The sequence below is a fragment of the Aulostomus chinensis genome, chromosome 17 (assembly GCF_037954235.1).
Source record: "Aulostomus chinensis isolate RoL2024-O1b breed Wild chromosome 17, RoL_Achi_v1.0, whole genome shotgun sequence".
Taxonomy (NCBI): Eukaryota; Metazoa; Chordata; class Actinopteri; order Syngnathiformes; family Aulostomidae; genus Aulostomus; species Aulostomus chinensis.
Window position 1 is genome coordinate 19149884 of NC_141336.1, and position 18324 is coordinate 19168207.

The following is an 18324-nucleotide window of genomic DNA, read 5'->3' on the forward strand; positions in this document are numbered from 1 at the left end:
GAAGCAAAACCAGCACGGGGGTAAAACATTTAAGATTCCATGGGTCAATGCTGCCACCTTCTGGCCATGTGCGGACATGAATCCTGTATTGCATCATTTGATACTCACCATGTTCGACTGAACTCTCTTGCCATTTTTAGAGCCCCTCTCATAAATATATTCCCCCGCTTGATTTGAGCCAACGAAACTGATTGCCCTGATGGCTGGATGGTCACAGATGAAGTTCACAGCTGCAGCAGAGAGACAGTCACTAAAACTGGATGATACTTGACAGCAGAAACCTCTCAGCGACTATAAAGTTTTAGAACTTGTTTTTGTCAATTTTGGTCAGACAGGAATTTTTTTTTTAAAATTTTCCATGTCATCTAGTGAGAAATAACATAACTCCATATGATTTCCTTCACATCGGAGGAAGAACAAGATTATACAACTATAACCTACAAGTATATACTTATTTTTTAAAGTTATTATTTGTCACAGCACCTCGCAAACAATTTTTTGGTCTTGGCATTACATATTCACATGCTAATGATTAACAGAGCATCTCTCACCAGCATGTTGCCCATGGATGACGTTGAGTGTCCCGTCTGGAGCTCCAGCGTCCTGTAACATCTGGGCCAGTAGCATGGTGCAGGCCGGTACTCGCTCTGAAGGCTTAAGCAGGTAAGTGTTGCCACACACCATGCCCATGGGAAACATCCACAGGGGGATCATGGCGGGGAAGTTGAAGGGGGCGATACCAGCACACACCCCAAGGGGGAGACGGTAGGTGTAGGTGTCCATGTCCTTGGTGATAGAGGGCAGGGTTTCCCCAAGCATCAGAGAGGTGATGCTGCAGGCGTGCTCCACAACCTCTGCAGAGAACAAGAAATCACCCCGTTGTCATTGGTACTTGTGTCAAAATATGAGTGACCCGTCTGACAGGCTCAGTGTGGATGTGAGGTCAAATTGGGAGAGAGCGGTGTACTGAACATTCTTGACAATGAATGCCCAAAAATATGTAGAACTAGAAAACACTCAGAATACATTCATCAATACTGACAAGTGCCCCCCACACACACGTAACAGTGTGTGACGATTCAACTGAAAGGGTGATGAAACCTGAGAACACCAGGATTTTGCATGAGGGAGCAAACTAATATCATGACACGTTAGGCTGCTGCTCATTATGTGAAGACAACGGTGTAATTCTGACGTAAATCAAATAATCTTTCTCCCATCAGGCTTACTTCCTGTGACCAGCCAGTGGTGCTACTGTATGACTCTGATGTAAAGTCAACATAATGCTGGCTGCCTTGTTACGGTAATAACGCTCAATGAAAAATGAATCTAGAATCCAGGAGGCGCTTTGACTAGTCTGTGAATGGATAGAGTCTCAATGGAGAGCGCATACTTTCCTTCCTACCTAAAACTGGCCTCAAATATTTTGCCTTATCTTGCTGACAAACACCGCTTGAAAACATGACCTCCTCACAAAGTGACATAATTCAACTGTTCTTTAACTTAAGATTAATTAATCACTTCATTCAAGCGGAGAGACCGTCCTCGTGAAAAACTTTGTAAAGGGAAAGATTTGCGCTGGAATCGACTTTTCTTTAGTGAATAAGTGAACTGGTCTCAGGTGAAAGTATTTGATTTGTGCATAGCTGTAATTGCCCTGCAGAAATATTTACTGGCAGTCGTTCAGAGGCTTCCTGGAGCGAGATGCCCTTTGTTCTAGTTTAACAGAGCAACTCGTTAACCATTACTGTACCTGCACACTCACACACAAACATTAGCTATTGGTCGCCCTTTGACAAAGTTTGTGCGTGCACGTGGGGGAGAGGTACTTACGCAACCCCCTGAATACATCCCCCTCTGCATCAGCTAGGGTCTTGCCCTGTTCCACTGTGATAGCCTTAGCAAGTTCTTTCTGCAACACAAGATGACCTTCAGATTTAATATCACCTGAGCTAATTAGCTGCACCTTACACTTTTTCTTGACCCTTTGACTCACAATGTTGTCCTTGATAAGCTGCTGATAGCGCAGAAAGACCTGCTGCCGAGCCAAGATGGAGGTCTCAGACCAGGAGTGGAAGGCCCTGGAGCAGGAGTCCACGGCAGATAACATCTCCTTCTGGGTGGCTTTAGGTACACGGGTGATCACCTCATTGGTGGCCTAGCAAAGAGACTCACAAAATGTATACTCCATAGGTGAATTACTGCCAGTTAGCAGCAGCTCCTGAGGTCCAGTAAACTGGCTGAAACCTAGCAGATGTTTAACAGATATCAGGGGCTGCTGCAGGTCAGAGTTTATCAGACGGCAACAGGATTTCCCCACTCCAACATTTACGATAGCTGTGCCATGACAGGTTATCAAGATGTAGCTGGGAGTTTAAGGCTTGATTGTGTATTTTACACTTAAAATTCATTTGCAGTTTTGGGATGTTCACAGGATCTGGTGTAACAGTGAGCATTACTATTATGTAACAGGTTAAGTAACGCCAGTATTTGCTGCCAGATCGTGCCAGGGCCCTCTGGGCTGCTCCAGAACCATTCACATACAGTAGATGAGGCACAGTTCAGTGGTGCAGGCCGGGTGCAGCACTCACAGGGTTGTGAACATCCAGCCACTCCGATGTCGTGGATTCAACAAACTTGCCATCGATGAACAGCTTGGTGGTGGGCTGTGAGGAGCGGATCGACTCATTATGCATTTATAATATTTGTCACTGGAACAGTGAAATAACTGTGGAGATTTAAACTCACCACTGAGGAGGAGGAGTAGCACATGCGGCCAACTTTAAGTGGGACCTGAGAAAGTAACACCAGAGAAGTGGTAAACCTTTTTTTTTTGTTTTTGTTTTTGAATGACAAATAAAACCAAACAAAAAAAGACTGACTGTTAAAAGTCTCCCTCTCTCAATTCTTTGTTTAATCACGTGATGTAGACAGTAGGGACTATAACAGATGGTCCAATAGAATTAATGAACAGTTATGACAGATGTCAAACTGACTGTCCGATGATTAAAAGGCCCCTGATGAGAGGAGACGACTTTAATCAGGACACAACAATGGAGACGCCGCAGCGTGACAGCGTGTAAACATCATGTGATTCGTCGGGCGATCTGTCATCAAACACGCACCTTTGTCTTCAGCAGCGATCTCAGAGCCATTGCTGCCATGGTGGAGATGTCCGCCGGTGTTACGACCTCCTCCGCAGGTGAGACAGGGGCCAGCAGGTGACAGCGTTCAGCTTTCCTCCTCAGCAGGCTGAGATTTACCGGTGAGCGGGCTTCCGCGACATGCGAGCCTCGCTATTGGCTCACCTGAAAACGCCTGTAAATAACGCACCCTGAATGGCCAAATGCGGTGCCCGCAATCATTGGTGGGTGCTTCGTTACATCCCGCCCTAACTGGGAATTCCGACCAATCACCTTTTACTGGCAGGAAGTTGCAGGAATTTAGTGTGTCCAAAATCCCTGCTATAAACAGCTAAAGCTAGCTGTGAAGCAAGAGTGTCCTTACCTAGCAAGAGCACTATTTAGGAGATAGAAAGAACTGTGAAATGTGCTGCACGACTCTTGAGCAAGCTGGCAGTTTATCCTAAATTATTACTCAGCAACAGCAATGCACTTGTCCTACGTTTGCCTCACTAAGGTACAGTAAAACTGCTGTTAGCTGCCTGCTAAGTGTGTGCACCAGATGGCTAATATGAACCAGATGATGGAGCCTGGTCATGGACTAAAGGCTAACTTGGGTAGGAGGGATTTTAGGAGCTCTTCCTATTGGCTGCTGGAGGGTGAGACAGTGAACTTTGTGGCAAAAAAAATTAAGTGTAGTTGAGTGCAAACGTGGGTGAGGAGCTATGTCCAAGCAAACTAAGGTGACTTAGTAGAGGATAAAAGTTGGAAATGTTCATTAGGAATTGTTTTTAAATGCTCTTCATCTTGGGTTTTTTTTCCCCCCCTTTCTGTCCAGCCTGTTCTGCACGGATACTTCAGAAGCTCCTGCTCCTGGAGGGTGCGCATCGGTGAGTCAGGAGATCTGTCCTCTTGGTTGGTTGGCTCGTAACTAAACCACTCTCATGTCAACGTGATGGTAACTAACCTCTTGTACACCAGCTTTTGCTCTCAAAGGTATCGAATATGATCAGGTTCCTGTCAATCTAATCAAAGACGGAGGCCAGCAGGTAAGATATGAAACACAGAACATACAGGAGCATAAAACACGGACAGAAAACAGTTTTAGACTCTTAAGAGCTGCAAGTATCAGTTGATTGCCATTAGAAAATTGATCACCAGCTATGATTGTAAGAGGTAATTTCAGTCTGTTTCCCCAAGCAAAAATGCCATATATTTTCTGGTCCCTGACTTGGATTTGCTTGGGGGGGAGGGTTATTTATGGTGGATAATGTTGTCTTTGCTGCTTTTGTGCATCTGACAGTCCTAAACCCAGTTTGATCATGTCGCTTTAAGATCTTGAAATCTGTGACGGCCGTTTTTCAAATTGTCATTTTTAAGACATGAAGATTCCTCATTTCATTGCGAAAGGAACCATTCACTGCAACCCCGGTGGTATTTTTCTCTAAAATGTTCGGTGTCCTCCAGCTCACAGAGCATTACAAGACATTAAACCCAATGCAGCAAGTGCCTGCAGTTGAAATTGACGGCATCACTCTCTCTCAGTCAGTGAGTCCTTCAAACTCCTCAAGTCTCTTCTTTCAATAGTGTACATTGTGCAACAGGTCAGAGGACTCAGATTTTCTTTTTCCACTTACCCAGCTGGCAGTGATCCAGTACATCGACGAGACCAGGCCGGGATTTCGTCTTCTACCTACAGACCCGCAGAAACGGGCCCAGGTTCGGATGATCAGTGACCTCATTGCCTCTGGGATACAGCCTCTACAGGTGAGAACGGTTACGTTTCACACAAAAAGAGTTTCCTCTGTTGCCACGGGTAGAGCAAATCTAACTTCACATCATTTCAGAATTTATACGTGATCCAAAAAATAGGAGCAGAGAAGATGCAGTGGGCGCAGCACTTCATTAATCGTGGCTTTCAAGGTTGGTGGAGGCCAGTTGTCTTTATTACACTCCCAGCACATTTATTATTCATTCTTTTTCTGTTGTTCTCAAGCTCTTGAGCCCATTCTGAAGCAAACAGCAGGGGACTATTGTGTCGGTGACGAGGTAAGAGCACAAGCATAAAGGGATGAATAGGAAGACTTACAAAAGGGTTCTTTCATCAGATGGAGTCATTACCTTTTTAGATATCCATGGCTGATATCTGTCTGGTCCCACAAGTCTATAACGCTGAGAGGTATGTACTCACATCAGCTTACTTGGAAAATACCACATTACATGATCCTACACAGAGACCTCTTTATGCTTCCTGCAGGTTCAAAGTGGATGTCGGGCTCTATCCAACCATCAGAAGGTTAAATGAGACCTTACTTCAGATCGAGGCGTTCAAAGCCAGCCATCCATCCTGCCAGCCGGATACACCCGCTGACCTGCGCGCATGAGCAGCTTCGGAGACCTCATGCCCCATCGTACATTTTTTAAAATAAAATGCTTTGGAAGTGATCCTGTTTCAGTGGTGTTACTTGAAACGACAAGGAAACTTTTATGTTTAAAATTTTTATTGGTATTTTAATATCAAATCTTGAACCAAAATATTGAGTCAAGCAGTCGACTGTCAAACACGTGATGTGCAGAGTAAACATGCTGACCACAAATTTGTTATGCAAAGTGGGAGACCTCTCAGCCCACAGTTTGCACACAGCAATACTTGGAAGCAGTAGGAAAAGAACAGTTTTGAATTTTTTTTTTTTTTTTTAAATTCACAGACAAATGCACTTGAAAAAGTCATTTTTCCAGTCACTTCACATCGGGTCCCAGCGCTCTCCGCTGCTATAAATAGACCTAAAAGACTGTTGGTCCCCTTTCAAGAGATGAAGCCATCACTTATCACCAGGAATCTCCACTGAACACTTGACTGTGTCACTGTAGAAGGTACCACAGCAGTCTGATCCACCAAACACCAGCAACATGCAGCTGACTTTGACCTGTTCACCCTGTCCGTGCTGCTCAGCGTCTTCTGAGATGGTGCAACCCAAATTTATCACACTGTGTCCAGCACGGGGCTTGGAGCACAACGGAGACAGCGCCACCGAGTGCCACATGTTTGTGTCTGAGAGGAAACGGCGGCAGAAAATGAAGACAACAGTGGCTTTGCGTCACAAATGAAAATAAATTTACACGGCTGAAGAAATGCCCCCAACATCCAGATGAAGGTGGCAAGAATGGCTTAGCACTCACCAGTGTTGAAGATATGAATGTCCTGCAGAGCTCCAATTGCACTGCAGCCCCCACTCACTAAAATCCTGTTGTCCGAAACTGGGAGAGCTGCATGAAACCTGTCCGATTACAGACGACGTTACTGCACAAAAGACGGTGCTGAGACCCAGAGACCAGATGATTGCTGGTTAGCTTAGCACAATGAATGGTAGGGGGTGGGAAGTGTTAGCATGCCTCTGTCAAAAGTTATCAAGTACTATTGTCTGTAAAACTGCCTTTAGCTGCAGCAACGTAACCTGAAACAACATTTGAAATGAAACCATTTCAAACTGCAAGATATTATAATAATGGAATGAGAAACATGGTTGGAACTATGGGCTGCACGGTGGTGCAGTGGTCAGCACTGTGGCCTTACAACAAGAAGGCTGTGGGTTCGAGCCCCGGCTCCATCACAGGCTGACTGATACTCTAAATCAATGGATGGATGGAACTTCTTTCCTGGCTGGATGCACTGATATGACGCAGCACCTTAAAATGCAACTTTAGCCCCGCTGATGATTAAAAGGAGCGAGTGCTGCGGCTGTTCCTTTAGTCCCACTTGTAACACTTCATGTTCAAGAAATGAAGACAAATGGCATCAGCAGTAAAAAAAAAAAAACAAAAAAAAAAACAACTCGAGTACTGTTCAGGCTTAAACACTAAAAATACTACAAGCAGATGGGCACTTGAGTGACATTTCTCAAGGTTGATTCATTCTGCACTCACCCTCGAGGCAGTGGCGGCATGTTCCCACACTTCACAGCTGCGTACTCCATGAATCCTTCATCCAATAAAAAGGGAAAAAAAAAACAACTAAATATTCGTCGGAGTGTTGACACAAACCGATTGGCAGCATTGTTAATTGACTTACGCAGGTCAAGAACATGCAGGTCATTCAGGTAGGTTGCAGTTTTCCGGCCACCAAATATGATCAGCTTCTGTGAGAGGAGTGTGGCCGAGTGGCTGTTCAACACAGACGTCAAAATCCATGGAAATAACAAGAAATACAGTATTTAATAGACGTAAATGTAGTCATTTAAAATAAATGAAAAGGTCACTGACCCAAACCGAGGCAGAGGTTTGTCCCCCTCCACTATGGGCTTGTACCAGAGTTCAAACTCAGGATTGAAGATGTAGAGAGCATTACTGCACGATTTATCAGCAGATGAATGGCCTGGCTGAACTCCTCCAAAGACAAACAGCTCCTTTTTGAAAAACACCGCTGAGTGATACGCCAAAGTAGGAATATTCCCTTTTGCCTGAATAGAAGGTAAATCCCAAATTTTCACAACTGCATGGCGGACTTTAACGACACGTTTGGACATTGTGACAAACCCACAGTGACGATCTTCCACCTCCAGGTCAGAGTGTTTAGGATGAACATCTCGCTGTAGCGCTGACCCTCCCTCAGGCCACCGTAAACAAACACTGCCTTTGAGTCAGGGTCATAGGTTGCAGAGTGTCCCCTGGTGGGCGGCGGCACAGGCCCAGAGGTGGAGGAGTTTATTGGGTACCAGAAATCGTTGTCTGGAAAGAAGTTAAGAGATTTATTCATCATTAGAACATCTTTCTCATCTCAGAGACCAGGGATGACGCCGCTGACCAAGCTCCAGCTTCCACAGCCAATCCTTGCAGTAGTTCTGGTCGGTGGTCTCCCCCCCGATGAGAATGGCAGTGTAAGGGTCACTCAGGCACATGGTGTGACTCCAGCGCTTTGACGGACACACTGAAACTAATCAGGATCTTTGTCAAAACCATTTTAAACGTTCAGACGTGCTCATAATGCTGCGAATGATCGGGACCTTCTCTGTCCTTGCTCTTTATCTGCTCCGTCATCTCCTCTTGGCTGTTCATCCTGGACAGCCTCCTCTTCTTGGGGGTGGAAGCTCGGTCTGTGTCCTCAGAGAGACTATCCAAGTCCTCAGAGCTCCACATCAGGTGGCCTCTCTTGCTAATAACTGTGCGTCGGGGAGTCTTCTCCTTCATAACCATGTCAGTCAGTAACTTAGCTCACACGCAGCCATGTTTTTCAGGCAGAAATCTTACCGTAGGCCAAAGGGAAGGTTTATTTCCCACAGCTGAGTCGGTGGTGTCAATGTTATTAACTTGGACCTCTGCATAGCAAACACTGGCACCCAGGTGTGAGGAGTTGGAAGTTATCTGCGAGGGAGGATTTGTACATATTGGACCACTTCTTAAAAAGGTAGCGGGAGCATTTCTCCCCATTAGTCTCACCGTTTCGTCTGCAGCGCTTTGGTGTAACGCGCAGGAGAGATCGGTGGCACTGAGCTGCGCTGGGAACAGACGGTTCCTCTGAGCCAGCGGGGTGCTGCTGAGGACGCCGGCTTTATTCTGAGGGAGAGAAACAACACAAATCACAGCGTAGGTGTCCAACTCACGTCTACCCGCACATGTCCAGGCCTGGGTTTGAGGAAAACGTGCACGACCAGAAAACACACTCAAATATTTGCTTGACAAACATATCAAGAATTTCATGTCAAAATCTAACTTCTCTTTTAAAATGGAAAAAAAATGTTTCTGGATTCTTGCCGTAAATTCAATTGGATTAAATTGGACTACCTTTGACGTTTCAAAATTCAGAAGATTTTGACATTTAATCTGAAAATTTTTAACATTTAATCTCGATATTCTGACATTTGATAGACATTTCCAACTAAAAGTTTGATGTCAATTTTCTGACTGCATTCTCGAAACTCAAATTAACTTTTATTTGTATTCCTTTAGAAAAAAAAAAAACAACAGCAACAACATGTAGACCTAATCCTCTACATGTGTGAAAAACTAACAAAAGGTTTTTCTCAGTTGAAGCAGGTATTCTTGAAACAAATGTTTATGATCCCCCCCCCCAAAAAATTCGAGGCCTAGAAACTCTTTTTTTTTTTTAATCCATGCCTTTTCCAGGAGGAGTCTTCTAAAACGTTAATTCCGTGTCTGGATTACAGCCCCCCCACCTCTCCGCACACTCTGAGCACGATCTTGCCATAAACGCCTCTCCTGCCTCTCTCTGCTGCTGCTGAGATGACGTCAGCGCTCCAGTCGCCCTCAAAGGTCAGGCACCTGGGGTATGAGAAGACTTTAACAGCTCATCCTTTGACTTCAAGGTCTGATGGCTTTCCTGCTACCTTGCTTGAAAGGACAGAGTCCCGATGCACTGGGGCTGCGCCTCCTCACTGACCAGAACCTCCGCTGAGATGGTTGCGTCACCGCCTCCCCAGTCTCCCAGACCGAAGATGACCAGCTGCTTGGGGAGAGGCAACGGGATGTGGACGTGGAAGCAGCTTCGGTTGGATTTGCTAAAGAGAGAGAGAGAGAGAGACGGACATGTTTGAGCTGGGAACAATAGCAGCCATTTGTACGTGTGCCCTTTCAGAGGAGAGCTACCTGATGAACTGGCGTGGAGCGTCGCGGAGGGACCAGAGGACGTAGAAGTTCAACCTCCCCATAGTTTAAAGGTTGCGGCAATTCCTCGCTCTCGCCTGGTACAGCAAAGCAGAGCTCCCGCGGTCACCTGCCAGAAGTTCACACACCTGCGCGGAATCTGTTAAATTGATGACTACGTCACGACGTCAGGTGTCGCTCGGCTGTGCTCATCATCCCTTCATCGCTGCGGCGAGTGGTGGGATTGCACTTAAGTAAAAGTACATACTCTGAAATTATAGTACTCTGGTAAAAGTCTCCATTCATCTACTTAAGACAAAGTGGAGTAGTATTTGGTTTTGAATTTACTGTAGCGTGACAGTAAATGACGCGTTCTATGTCCGTGTATAACAAACAAGCACTGGCCTCTAAAGGTCAAGTTCTCAATGCAAAATGGTCTTTTTCACTGTAACCCATAGATTCAGTTAAGTGTACAAGTACAAAAGTACCCGAAAATGGTAAAGAACAACGATCTGATCTTTATAGTTAACTGTGATATCAGGGTTACGTATGTCTGTCAAATCACAAAAAAAACCCAAAACTTTAGATATTTATGATATATAAGGTTTTTTTATGGAAATGTCAGTTCAGAGAAACTGAACTGCCCAACTCCCTCTACCCTGACCTCAGCTACAACGGCTTTCATGTGGGGCACCAGGGAAATGCTGGCCGTCCTTCCTTTCCATCGCCTCCTGAGTTCACCTGCCAGAGGGAAGAAAAAGTCCTCCACTGCCCAAAATGTTGGGCCTCATACGCTGTGAGGGATTCCGGACGCCTGCTGGGTCACCTGGACTACTGCCAGGCCTGATGGTGATGACGATGCAGCGAAAGTCTTCATGTAGTTTTGTATCTGTTTTTAATAAAAGTTATCATGAATCAAATGAGGACATCCTACTGAGCGTGTTTGCATGCGCATTAATAAACTGACTGTTATCTGACTGTTTGCAGTGATCACATGATTCAAGTGGTCAAGCACACGTGTGTGTGTGTGTGTGTGTGTCATACAGTTCAATGTGAACAACATGAAAAAAAACATTTAAAAAGGCGTGCTGTGCTATAAGAGGCGCAGTCCAGATACATGAGGCTGCAATCACTGTTCATCCTGACCAACCAGATAAAACACAAACACTCCAGCTAACTAATGGAAAATCAATGTGGGCCCCGAAACAAAACACCTGACGTCTGGAATGAACCAATCAAACGCATTTGTAGGTGTCAAACCATGATGAGGTCATTCTGTTCACGCGGCTACACGCTGCACACAAAAACATTTAAATTAATCTGATTTTATTGCTTTTAAGTAAAAAAAAAAAACGAATTGGGTTTCTATAATAAGCTTTGTAAATGCAGTGAGACATGATTGACGCGGGCCTGAAGGGAGAGCTGAGAATAAACCCTGGTTTCATCAGCACCTGTGTAACAATTACATCAATCCCCTCATGATACGATTTAATGGAAACGCGAGGGACCACCCTGAGGCACTTTCTAATTGTGGCTCAGCAGTGAGGGTGTTATGAAATAACAGCGTCTGTCTCAGGCGGAGCGGACGGATCCACTCCACAGACGTTCAGTCCATCAAAACTAAGCTGTAACTCTCACATACTGTACGCATGAAAGACAAAACAAAAAAACAAAAACAAAAAAAAAAAACCCAACTAGACAATCTTCTCTTTATTGTGGAATATAAATTTCCAAGAACAAACATCATAACTCAAAGGTACAGGACAGCCGGCAAACGTGGGAAGCTTTTAAAGCAGTCGCTTTGCATCGGAGACGGCATTAGCGGCCATATTTGTGACATCACTCTTTTTTTTTTTTTTTTGGAACATGCAAACAAGTGGACGTGACTTTTGAAACGGGATGGAACAAGACTACAGTCAAGAGAAAATTCAACAACACTGACCTTCACTCACATAAACCTGTATACAAATCACATTTAGATGAAATATTACAGCTGCTCCCGAAACCGCAAATTAAAGGGGGGGGGGGGCGAATGTAAATATTGAATCTATATTACATAATAGGAGCTTTATGTGATAAGGGATGGCTTTTATTTGAGTCGTAAAAAGCACACTCTGGATATTTACCGCCCCCCCTTTGCTTGCTTTGCTTTTTCAGTACATTCTTGACGTATACAATCCTCTACGACAGCAGTTCTTCTACGATCAAGTGATTAAAAATAAGTTACGCTGCAAAAGCAGATTAAATACAAAAAAAAAAAATAATAATTTTTTTTAAAAATAAAAGGAGGTGTCATAATCATAGGAGGTGAACCCGACGGCGCACATGCTCACGCACGACAAACAAAACCCTCCCGTTTCTTCAGAGCACTTCTGATTACGCAGCTGGCCCGGCGTTCCCCCATCACTGCTGCAGCTGACGACGATAAATAGATGTTTTATGGTGGGCACAGTGCACACATGGCACATGTGCAAGGCTTGTATCAGCCAGACAACACAGCCAATGTTGCGTTCAAAACTATCTGAGGATAAATTCAACGCCTGGCAACATAAGATAAAAAATAGATATGCCTATGTTTATATTTTTTTTTTCTGTGTATGGAGTCAAAAAATAGTTCAGCATTCTTAAGAGGAATTCTGCAAATTATACATTCATAAATAAAGAATCGGCTTTTTTTAGGCACTGTAATAAACTCTGTAGTAAAGCGTTTTATTTCGCCATAGCGAATAGGAGTTGTCAAACTTCAGGAGGTACGTGCCGTCACCTGGGAAATCGTGGCTACCTCCGTACACGGACAGGTGGCTGTCCTGACGGTACACAGGTAAAATCTCTGCCAGGTTTGAGTTGGTTTGACTTTTGGAGCCCTTCTCGACGTCGCCATTACTGACAGGACCTGCGACGGAGAACATCAGAGTAGAACACATGTTGTGGTGTTTATACTGACACAGATGTGTTTTGTAGAACTGACCTTCTAGCTCCTCCTCTTCATCTTCGTCGTCGCTTGATTCGCTGATGTGCACAGTGATAGAGCGACTCGTGACGGGAGTCCAGTCAAAATAGATGCCAAAGCCAATGTCATAACCGTCCGTGGCGAACTCCCAGCACACTTTTTTGGCCTCGGGGACGGTGGGCACGTGAACTGTCATGATGTCACCTCGGTACACTGTCACCATGCTGTCCTTCTCTGTACGCAGCTTCGCCTTGAGCTCCTTCAGCGCAGCAGATGTCCATGTTGACGGGGGTTTCAAGGGTGGCATTTCAGCTGCATTAGGAAGAAACAACCGGCGCTGTGTTTATGCTGGAATAAACCTGACAAAACTGTTGATTTATCAGCACAGAAATGGTGCTTTTAAGCTGTTTGTCAAAAAATGAATGAAAGCTGTGAACTGCCTGACGCATCAAAGTGTCGCCCATTGTGGCGTCCTCTTTGGGTCCTCACCTTTAATCTCAGCGGAGAGCTGGAAACTCCCGGCGCTGCTGCACTCCTTGGCTCCTTCCCCCAGGGCTGACTCCGCGGGGGCCTCCTCATTACCCTCAGATACATACACACCAACCGTGTTACAGCAGGAACATTGAGTTAGCTCCTGCTACTGCCACTCAACCCCCCCATGCAACAAAATCTAAAGTACCTGAGAAAGCTGGTCTGGGTCCTTCTGTGCTTCATCCATACCAGGATGTGTGGGTGAGGGGTTTGAATGGTTGGACAGGTCGGTATTCTGCAGCCTGAGGTGGACAGAAGTTACAATGTTGACACAGAAATGACATCAGGATGCAAAGACGAATAAAACACCTGCAGGATGCGGCAACAGGTCTACCTGTCCGGCGGTCTGTTGTCGCACTGTTTGGATGTTATTCCCGGGAAAGACGAGAAGGACAAGGATGAGAGCCGCGACTGCAGCTCTGATGTGGCTTCTAGTCTCTCCATGGCTGTAAAGACAAGACAAACACCTCGAAGAGTCTGCGTGGCTGAGGAAGCCCCGCCCCCTCCCCGGATGCCAGGGAGGAGGAGGATGATGACAGTAACGCAACCGCTAGCTTCCTGGCGCAGCTCCCGCAGCAAAGTTCACTCAATAAAAAGCTGCTTTCATTACACGTCAGTTTAAACCACAACACGGTCTCGCTACTGGAACCTCACGCAGCTGCGTGTGTTTGTGTGTCGCTGGCGTCACCGCCTCTCTCCGTCTTCACTCGCTGAGTTTAGCTTGCCGGCTAGCCTGTTAGCTCATATTAGCAAGCTAACAATGATGTTACACGAGCGCCGGAGCGAACTTAAAAGCTTACCACGATGCAACAGCCTGATGACCCGTGTCGGTTTTACTTTGGTGTAACTCAGACCGTCAGGGAACCCTCCTCCATGTCAGTGCTGCAGTCATGTGACGGATCCCTCCGCCGAGCTGCCGCTGCTTCTGCTTCTGCCTGAAAAACAGAAAATTGGAGACTTCCGTGTTGTGGCAGCAGTGTGAGGATCCTGTGCAGTAAAAGCGGGCTGCTGAGGCTTTACATGCAGAGGTTTATTAATAAATGATGGTACTGTACATTGATCAGCAGCACAACATAGCAGTTCGTGTGGAAATCAGACTCACAGTCACAGCAGGTGCAGTAATTCTAATGGTGCGTTTGCAGAAACACAACATGGATAAACAAATAAGAAAAAAGGATCTGTATAATTATATAAAATACATTATCAAATGATACCTAATCTTATCCAGTTTTGTGACATGCAAAGAAATTCTGATATTTAATGTAGTGGATGTAAAGTATGACAGATGACTCATCACATGATCCCAATTACCAAAACATTGTCTTTATTAAATCACCCCCCAAAAAGACAACAAAATTTACAAGATACAGTATAATTAATATAACATTCATAATTGTAAATATTGTAAGTCAATAACAGGATTATGAACCACTTCTGACAGGATAGAACAAAAGTTTTCAAAGTGTGCGTGTGTGTGTGTGTGTGTATTATAAAAATGTTGGAAAAATTGAAAATGCACCAGTATTTATATCCTCATATTTACCAATAGGCAGACTGATGGCAGGTGTGGTTAACCCTCCATCCAGGAAGGTAACATTGTTAGCGTGTAACCTTTAATTAGGCCGTATGACATAAATTCAGTCACGTTTGACAGTTGTTTCCAGCTGGGATTTGTATGCTGCAGAGATGCAACGCTGCAGTGATTCACTGCCTGACAGGAAGTGCAGCAGAGGCGTCTCCTTGGTCTGTGCGTCAGTGAGAGAAATCCAAGGAAAAGGCCTTTGTTGGGGGGGGGGGGGGCAGGACAATATTTTGATGGTGATGGATGTGTCACAAATTGATTAAAACACGCACACTACAGCACTACTCACTCGTTTGGAGGAAGGGAGGATGCTTGGGATGAAGTGATGAAACTCTGTGTGTTTAGTTCTGGCTCCTGTGGCCATTTCTCTTTAAAGATGCTGGCGATCATAGAAAGAGCGTCACTGGATCCTAGACCAGCAGAGGTGCAGATATTTAGCAGGCTGTACAAGACTGCACACCCCCACTTCACTCCCAGAGAAATGTCACCTGAACAGGGAATAGAATCCAATAATGTCGTCCTTGCTCCATAAAATTTCAAATTTTAGTTGTGACCCATAAGTGGGGGCCATACCTTTCGTTCTGAGAGGACATGACGCCTCTATAAGCTCGGAATCTTTCAAAGCCGTGGTCACACGAGTGCAGGAAGGCCAGTCATCCGCCGTAAGGTCACACTGTGGTTTCAGGATAAAGTCATGGCCGAGAAGCCGCGCTAACCTGAAGTAAAATGTCCAACAATTCATTGGTTGACGATATCAGCGGTGTGTGTGAGTGTGCGTGGTTGGCGGTACCTGGTGACCGGCACAGCAGAGGTGAAGCTGTACACGAGACAGTGTTTTGGCAGGTGAGCGCGGAGGTCAGCGCACACTTTAAGGAGGTGAGAAGGCAGACAGCAGAGGAACAGAACATCAGACCGGGCTGCCAGTCTGCCGTTATCAGAGAAACACTCCACCCCTGCTGGGAGGAACGCCACTGAAATACAGAATCAACACAACAAACTTAAGAGATGCACTGAATAAAAAAGTATTTACCAAATGTTCTTAACGCTAACATTTTTTTAATGGAGCACAGCACATTTTTACCCCTTATTTTAGTCTTACGGGAACACATAGCTGTCAGGAACCAGGAGTTACGAATAGCCATAAGAGTTCACTTGGGTCTGTCAGGTCAGTTCAACTAAACTGGGTGCTAAAGGACATTTTTAATTAAGAACATTTCAAAAATGAGGCCCGGTGACCCGACGAAGCATAAAATCAAATGAGGTCAAGGTAGTTAATAACTGACTAAACAGTACGTGTCGGTCATGGTAATGGACTTATGTGAGTATTGAAAAGTTAGGGACATTTCAAAAGGTGTTGTTAATAAATATACAACTTCTTTATATTTACCTGCAGATTCTGGTCTTCTAGTGGAGATTTGAATTTGGGATGGTTTAACACCAGTTTGTTCCAGGAGCACCAGGAGCAGCTGCTTGCCCATGTGACCCATCCCGAGTATCCCCAGGCTGAGGTCTTCTCCGTTACTTTTAATGGCTCCTCTACATGGAAGCGAGGATGTTGGTAGGTAAGTGAGAGTAAAGGAAAGTAACTTTTCTCTTTTAATCTACACTGTAAATGTTTTATCATCCCCTGAACAGCACTACAGACATTTTTAGGAGGCAAAAAAAACCCTAAAAAGATGCAATGCGGTGCCGCACCATCTCTGTCCGACAATCAACTTGTAGCCTACCCGAAAAATCAAACGACAACAAAAAAGAATCCCTTAATTGATTGTGAACCAACTTTTCCTCACGTTACAATAACACTCATAGAACGGTCTTCCTGATGAACTGGACCTATGATTAATGGTTCTGTGCTTTCGCTGGGTATTTTCGTCCTTCTCAGCAGCAGCAGTTAGGAAACTGATTTTTCTTTTTCCGTTTTGGGTTGGTTTTTTATCATTCAGTGGAGAAGAAGAGGCCAAGGCAGCAGGCACACTTGAGTCTAATAATAGCTCAGTAACTGCACTGGTAAGCCTTGTGTGGGCCAGATGTTGCCCTGATATTATGAGCTTGGCCAGATGTGGGCCATATAAGGAAGACCTGTAGGTGACCCTCGACCTGAGTCCACTCAGTCATTCAAGGCCAAATATGGGCCACAGGAGAGCCGAGAACAGATGACATCCTTCACGAGCATCGCTTTAGGGTTTATGATTGCACCGAAAATATTAGCTGTAAATACATAATGTGGTTTATCTAACTTACATTTAAATGTTTGTTAAACTTGCAAATAGAATAAACATCAATCCGTTTTCTTCCGCTTATCCTGTTAAGGGTTGCGGGGGGGGGGGGGGGGGGCTGGAGCCTATCCTAGCGGCTTTCAGGCGAGAGGCGGGGTTCACCCTGGACAGGTCGCCAGTCCATCACAGGGCCATCACATAGAGACAGACAACCATTCACACTCACAGTCATACCTACGGTCAGTTTAGAGTATCAATCAGCCTCGTCCCCTCTTGATGTCTTTGGTAGGTGGGAGGAAGCTGGAGTACCAGAGAGAACCCACGCAGGAACAGGGAGAACATGGAGACTCCACACAGGAAGATCCTGTGATGGAGCCGGGACTTGAACGCAGAACCTTCATGCTGTGAGGTGACAGTGCTGACCACTGCACCACCGTGCCACCATAGAATAAACAGTTTAATAGATTTGTAAAACTAATTTGTATTTCGGCTGCACGGTGGTGCAGTGGTCAGCACTGTGGCCTCACAGTAAGAAAGTTCTGGGTTTGAGTCCCGGCTCGGACACGGCATCTTTCTGTGTGGAGTCTGCATGTTGTCCCTGTTCCTGCGTGGGTTCTCTCCGGGTACTCCGGCTTCTTTCCACTGTCCAAAGACATGCAATTGGGGCGAGGCTGATTGATACTCTAAATTGACCGTAGGTGTGAGTGTGAATGGTTGTTCGTCTCTATATCTTGGCCCTGCGATGGCCTGGTGACCTGTCCAGGGTGAACCCCGCCTCTCGCCCGTTGACGCCTGGGATAGGCTCCAGCCCCCCCGCGACCCTTCATAATAGGAATAAGCGGAAGACGATAGATGGATTTGTATTTTAAAACACAGCTCCTGCAGTTCTCGAAAGTACCACCAGGGAGTGCACACGATCCCTGACAATCATCAGTCACGCTAATTTTGTGTGAATTCTCGTACATTAATGTGTACCATCAGTTCCTGAATGTTTACTTTAATCATTTCTTGAAATACAGAGCGATAATAAAGACAATAAAGAGCGATAAAAGTGGCTCGGGCAGAGGTGAAGTTACCTGAGCGCGTTCACAAGTTTACACAGGAAAGCTGCGTGCGCGCACCCGCAGAATGTCAAGCGAGCTGAACGCGCACGAAGGTACAGAAACTTCCTCTCGTCCTCCGTCAGACTTCCCTCAAAAGAAAAACTGCTCAAACTGCCGACGAAATCCTCCATTATGTAAATGCTCAAGAAGTGTAATGATCAGGCGAGAGACAACACAAACTCAAATCTTGTTTCAATAGCGTTGGTTTTGTTACCATGGCAAC

At 45.3% G+C, this 18324-nt stretch overlaps 4 protein-coding genes across 11 annotated transcripts in view; 1 reads left to right on the top strand and 3 right to left on the bottom strand.

Moving 5' to 3' along the window:
- The window catches only part of aldh6a1 (aldehyde dehydrogenase 6 family, member A1), a 10201-nt gene extending 6528 nt beyond the window's left edge, over positions 1-3673 (bottom strand). Inside the window, exons 1-7 of the mRNA XM_086183604.1 lie at positions 3126-3673; positions 2749-2793; positions 2592-2666; positions 1997-2158; positions 1834-1912; positions 552-854; positions 109-230 (exon numbers count right to left, since the gene is read on the bottom strand). Coding sequence (XP_086039730.1) covers positions 109-230; positions 552-854; positions 1834-1912; positions 1997-2158; positions 2592-2666; positions 2749-2793; positions 3126-3164 — 825 coding nt within the window. The 5' untranslated portion in view covers positions 3165-3673. The remainder of the gene's footprint in view (positions 1-108; positions 231-551; positions 855-1833; positions 1913-1996; positions 2159-2591; positions 2667-2748; positions 2794-3125) is intronic.
- gstz1 (glutathione S-transferase zeta 1) lies at positions 3436-5561 on the top strand. 2 transcript variants are annotated; one of them, XM_086183609.1, is made up of 9 exons: positions 3436-3639; positions 3961-4012; positions 4104-4171; positions 4590-4670; positions 4764-4889; positions 4970-5045; positions 5119-5171; positions 5252-5301; positions 5380-5561. In XM_086183609.1, exons 1-9 carry the CDS (start codon positions 3610-3612, stop codon positions 5504-5506), a joined length of 663 nt encoding a protein of 220 aa, XP_086039735.1. In that variant the 5' UTR covers positions 3436-3609; the 3' UTR covers positions 5507-5561. The 2 variants fall into 2 exon arrangements, with proteins under 2 accessions (XP_086039735.1, XP_086039736.1); XM_086183610.1 differs by lacking the exon at positions 3436-3639 and adding an exon at positions 3659-3865.
- Positions 5562-5605: 44 nt separating this feature from the next.
- LOC147246643 (kelch domain-containing protein 1) lies at positions 5606-9907 on the bottom strand. Of its 2 annotated transcripts, none has more exons than XM_086183276.1 (13): positions 9723-9907; positions 9464-9634; positions 9293-9398; positions 8556-8672; positions 8367-8480; positions 8123-8300; positions 7924-8046; positions 7660-7847; positions 7383-7579; positions 7192-7283; positions 7047-7101; positions 6303-6400; positions 5606-6174 (listed from the first exon to the last, which is right to left on the bottom strand). In XM_086183276.1, the coding sequence occupies exons 1-13, from the start codon at positions 9782-9784 to the stop codon at positions 5945-5947; spliced, it is 1731 nt and encodes a 576-aa protein (XP_086039402.1). In that variant the 5' UTR covers positions 9785-9907; the 3' UTR covers positions 5606-5944. The 2 variants fall into 2 exon arrangements, with proteins under 2 accessions (XP_086039402.1, XP_086039401.1); XM_086183275.1 differs by having other exon boundaries at positions 7924-8052; positions 9723-9894.
- A 1195-nt stretch (positions 9908-11102) lies between these two features.
- tmed8 (transmembrane p24 trafficking protein 8) lies at positions 11103-18319 on the bottom strand. Of its 6 annotated transcripts, XR_015109869.1 has the most exons (7): positions 18075-18319; positions 16170-16318; positions 15573-15753; positions 15356-15498; positions 15072-15270; positions 14001-14135; positions 13535-13646 (listed from the first exon to the last, which is right to left on the bottom strand). XR_015109869.1 is itself a non-coding variant. In XM_086183281.1 (6 exons), the coding sequence occupies exons 2-6, from the start codon at positions 13642-13644 to the stop codon at positions 12395-12397; spliced, it is 810 nt and encodes a 269-aa protein (XP_086039407.1). In that variant the 5' UTR covers positions 13645-13646; positions 14001-14154; the 3' UTR covers positions 11103-12394. The 6 variants fall into 6 exon arrangements, 5 of the variants coding, with proteins under 5 accessions (XP_086039407.1, XP_086039405.1, XP_086039406.1 ...); XM_086183281.1 differs by lacking the exons at positions 15072-15270; positions 15356-15498; positions 15573-15753; positions 16170-16318; positions 18075-18319 and adding exons at positions 11103-12612; positions 12688-12981; positions 13159-13252; positions 13349-13442 and having other exon boundaries at positions 14001-14154; XM_086183279.1 differs by lacking the exons at positions 13535-13646; positions 14001-14135 and adding an exon at positions 14518-14945 and having other exon boundaries at positions 15072-15192.
- Positions 18320-18324: the final 5 nt, after the last annotated feature.

What these genes read in the sequence shown, in the direction of transcription:
- LOC147246643 (XM_086183275.1), bottom strand. Translation starts at nt 9,784, where the DNA reads ATGGGGAGGTTGAACTTCTACGTCCTCTGGTCCCTCCGCGACGCTCCA. An exon ending in ACTCTGTCCTTTCAAGCAAG is followed by an intron (nt 9,399 to 9,463) that starts GTAGCAGGAAAG and finishes CTCATACCCCAG; the next exon opens with GTGCCTGACCTTTGAGGGCG. An exon ending in CATTCATATCTTCAACACTG is followed by an intron (nt 6,175 to 6,302) that starts GTGAGTGCTAAG and finishes GTTTCCTCTCAG; the next exon opens with ACACAAACATGTGGCACTCG.
- tmed8 (XM_086183277.1), bottom strand. Translation starts at nt 18,232, where the DNA reads ATGGAGGATTTCGTCGGCAGTTTGAGCAGTTTTTCTTTTGAGGGAAGT. An exon ending in TCTGCTGTGCCGGTCACCAG is followed by an intron (nt 15,499 to 15,572) that starts GTACCGCCAACC and finishes ATTTTACTTCAG; the next exon opens with GTTAGCGCGGCTTCTCGGCC. An exon ending in TCCTCCCTTCCTCCAAACGA is followed by an intron (nt 14,946 to 15,071) that starts GTGAGTAGTGCT and finishes ACTGACGCACAG; the next exon opens with ACCAAGGAGACGCCTCTGCT.
- gstz1 (XM_086183609.1), top strand. Translation starts at nt 3,610, where the DNA reads ATGCACTTGTCCTACGTTTGCCTCACTAAG. An exon ending in CTCCTGGAGGGTGCGCATCG is followed by an intron (nt 4,013 to 4,103) that starts GTGAGTCAGGAG and finishes CTTGTACACCAG; the next exon opens with CTTTTGCTCTCAAAGGTATC. An exon ending in CTGGGATACAGCCTCTACAG is followed by an intron (nt 4,890 to 4,969) that starts GTGAGAACGGTT and finishes ACATCATTTCAG; the next exon opens with AATTTATACGTGATCCAAAA.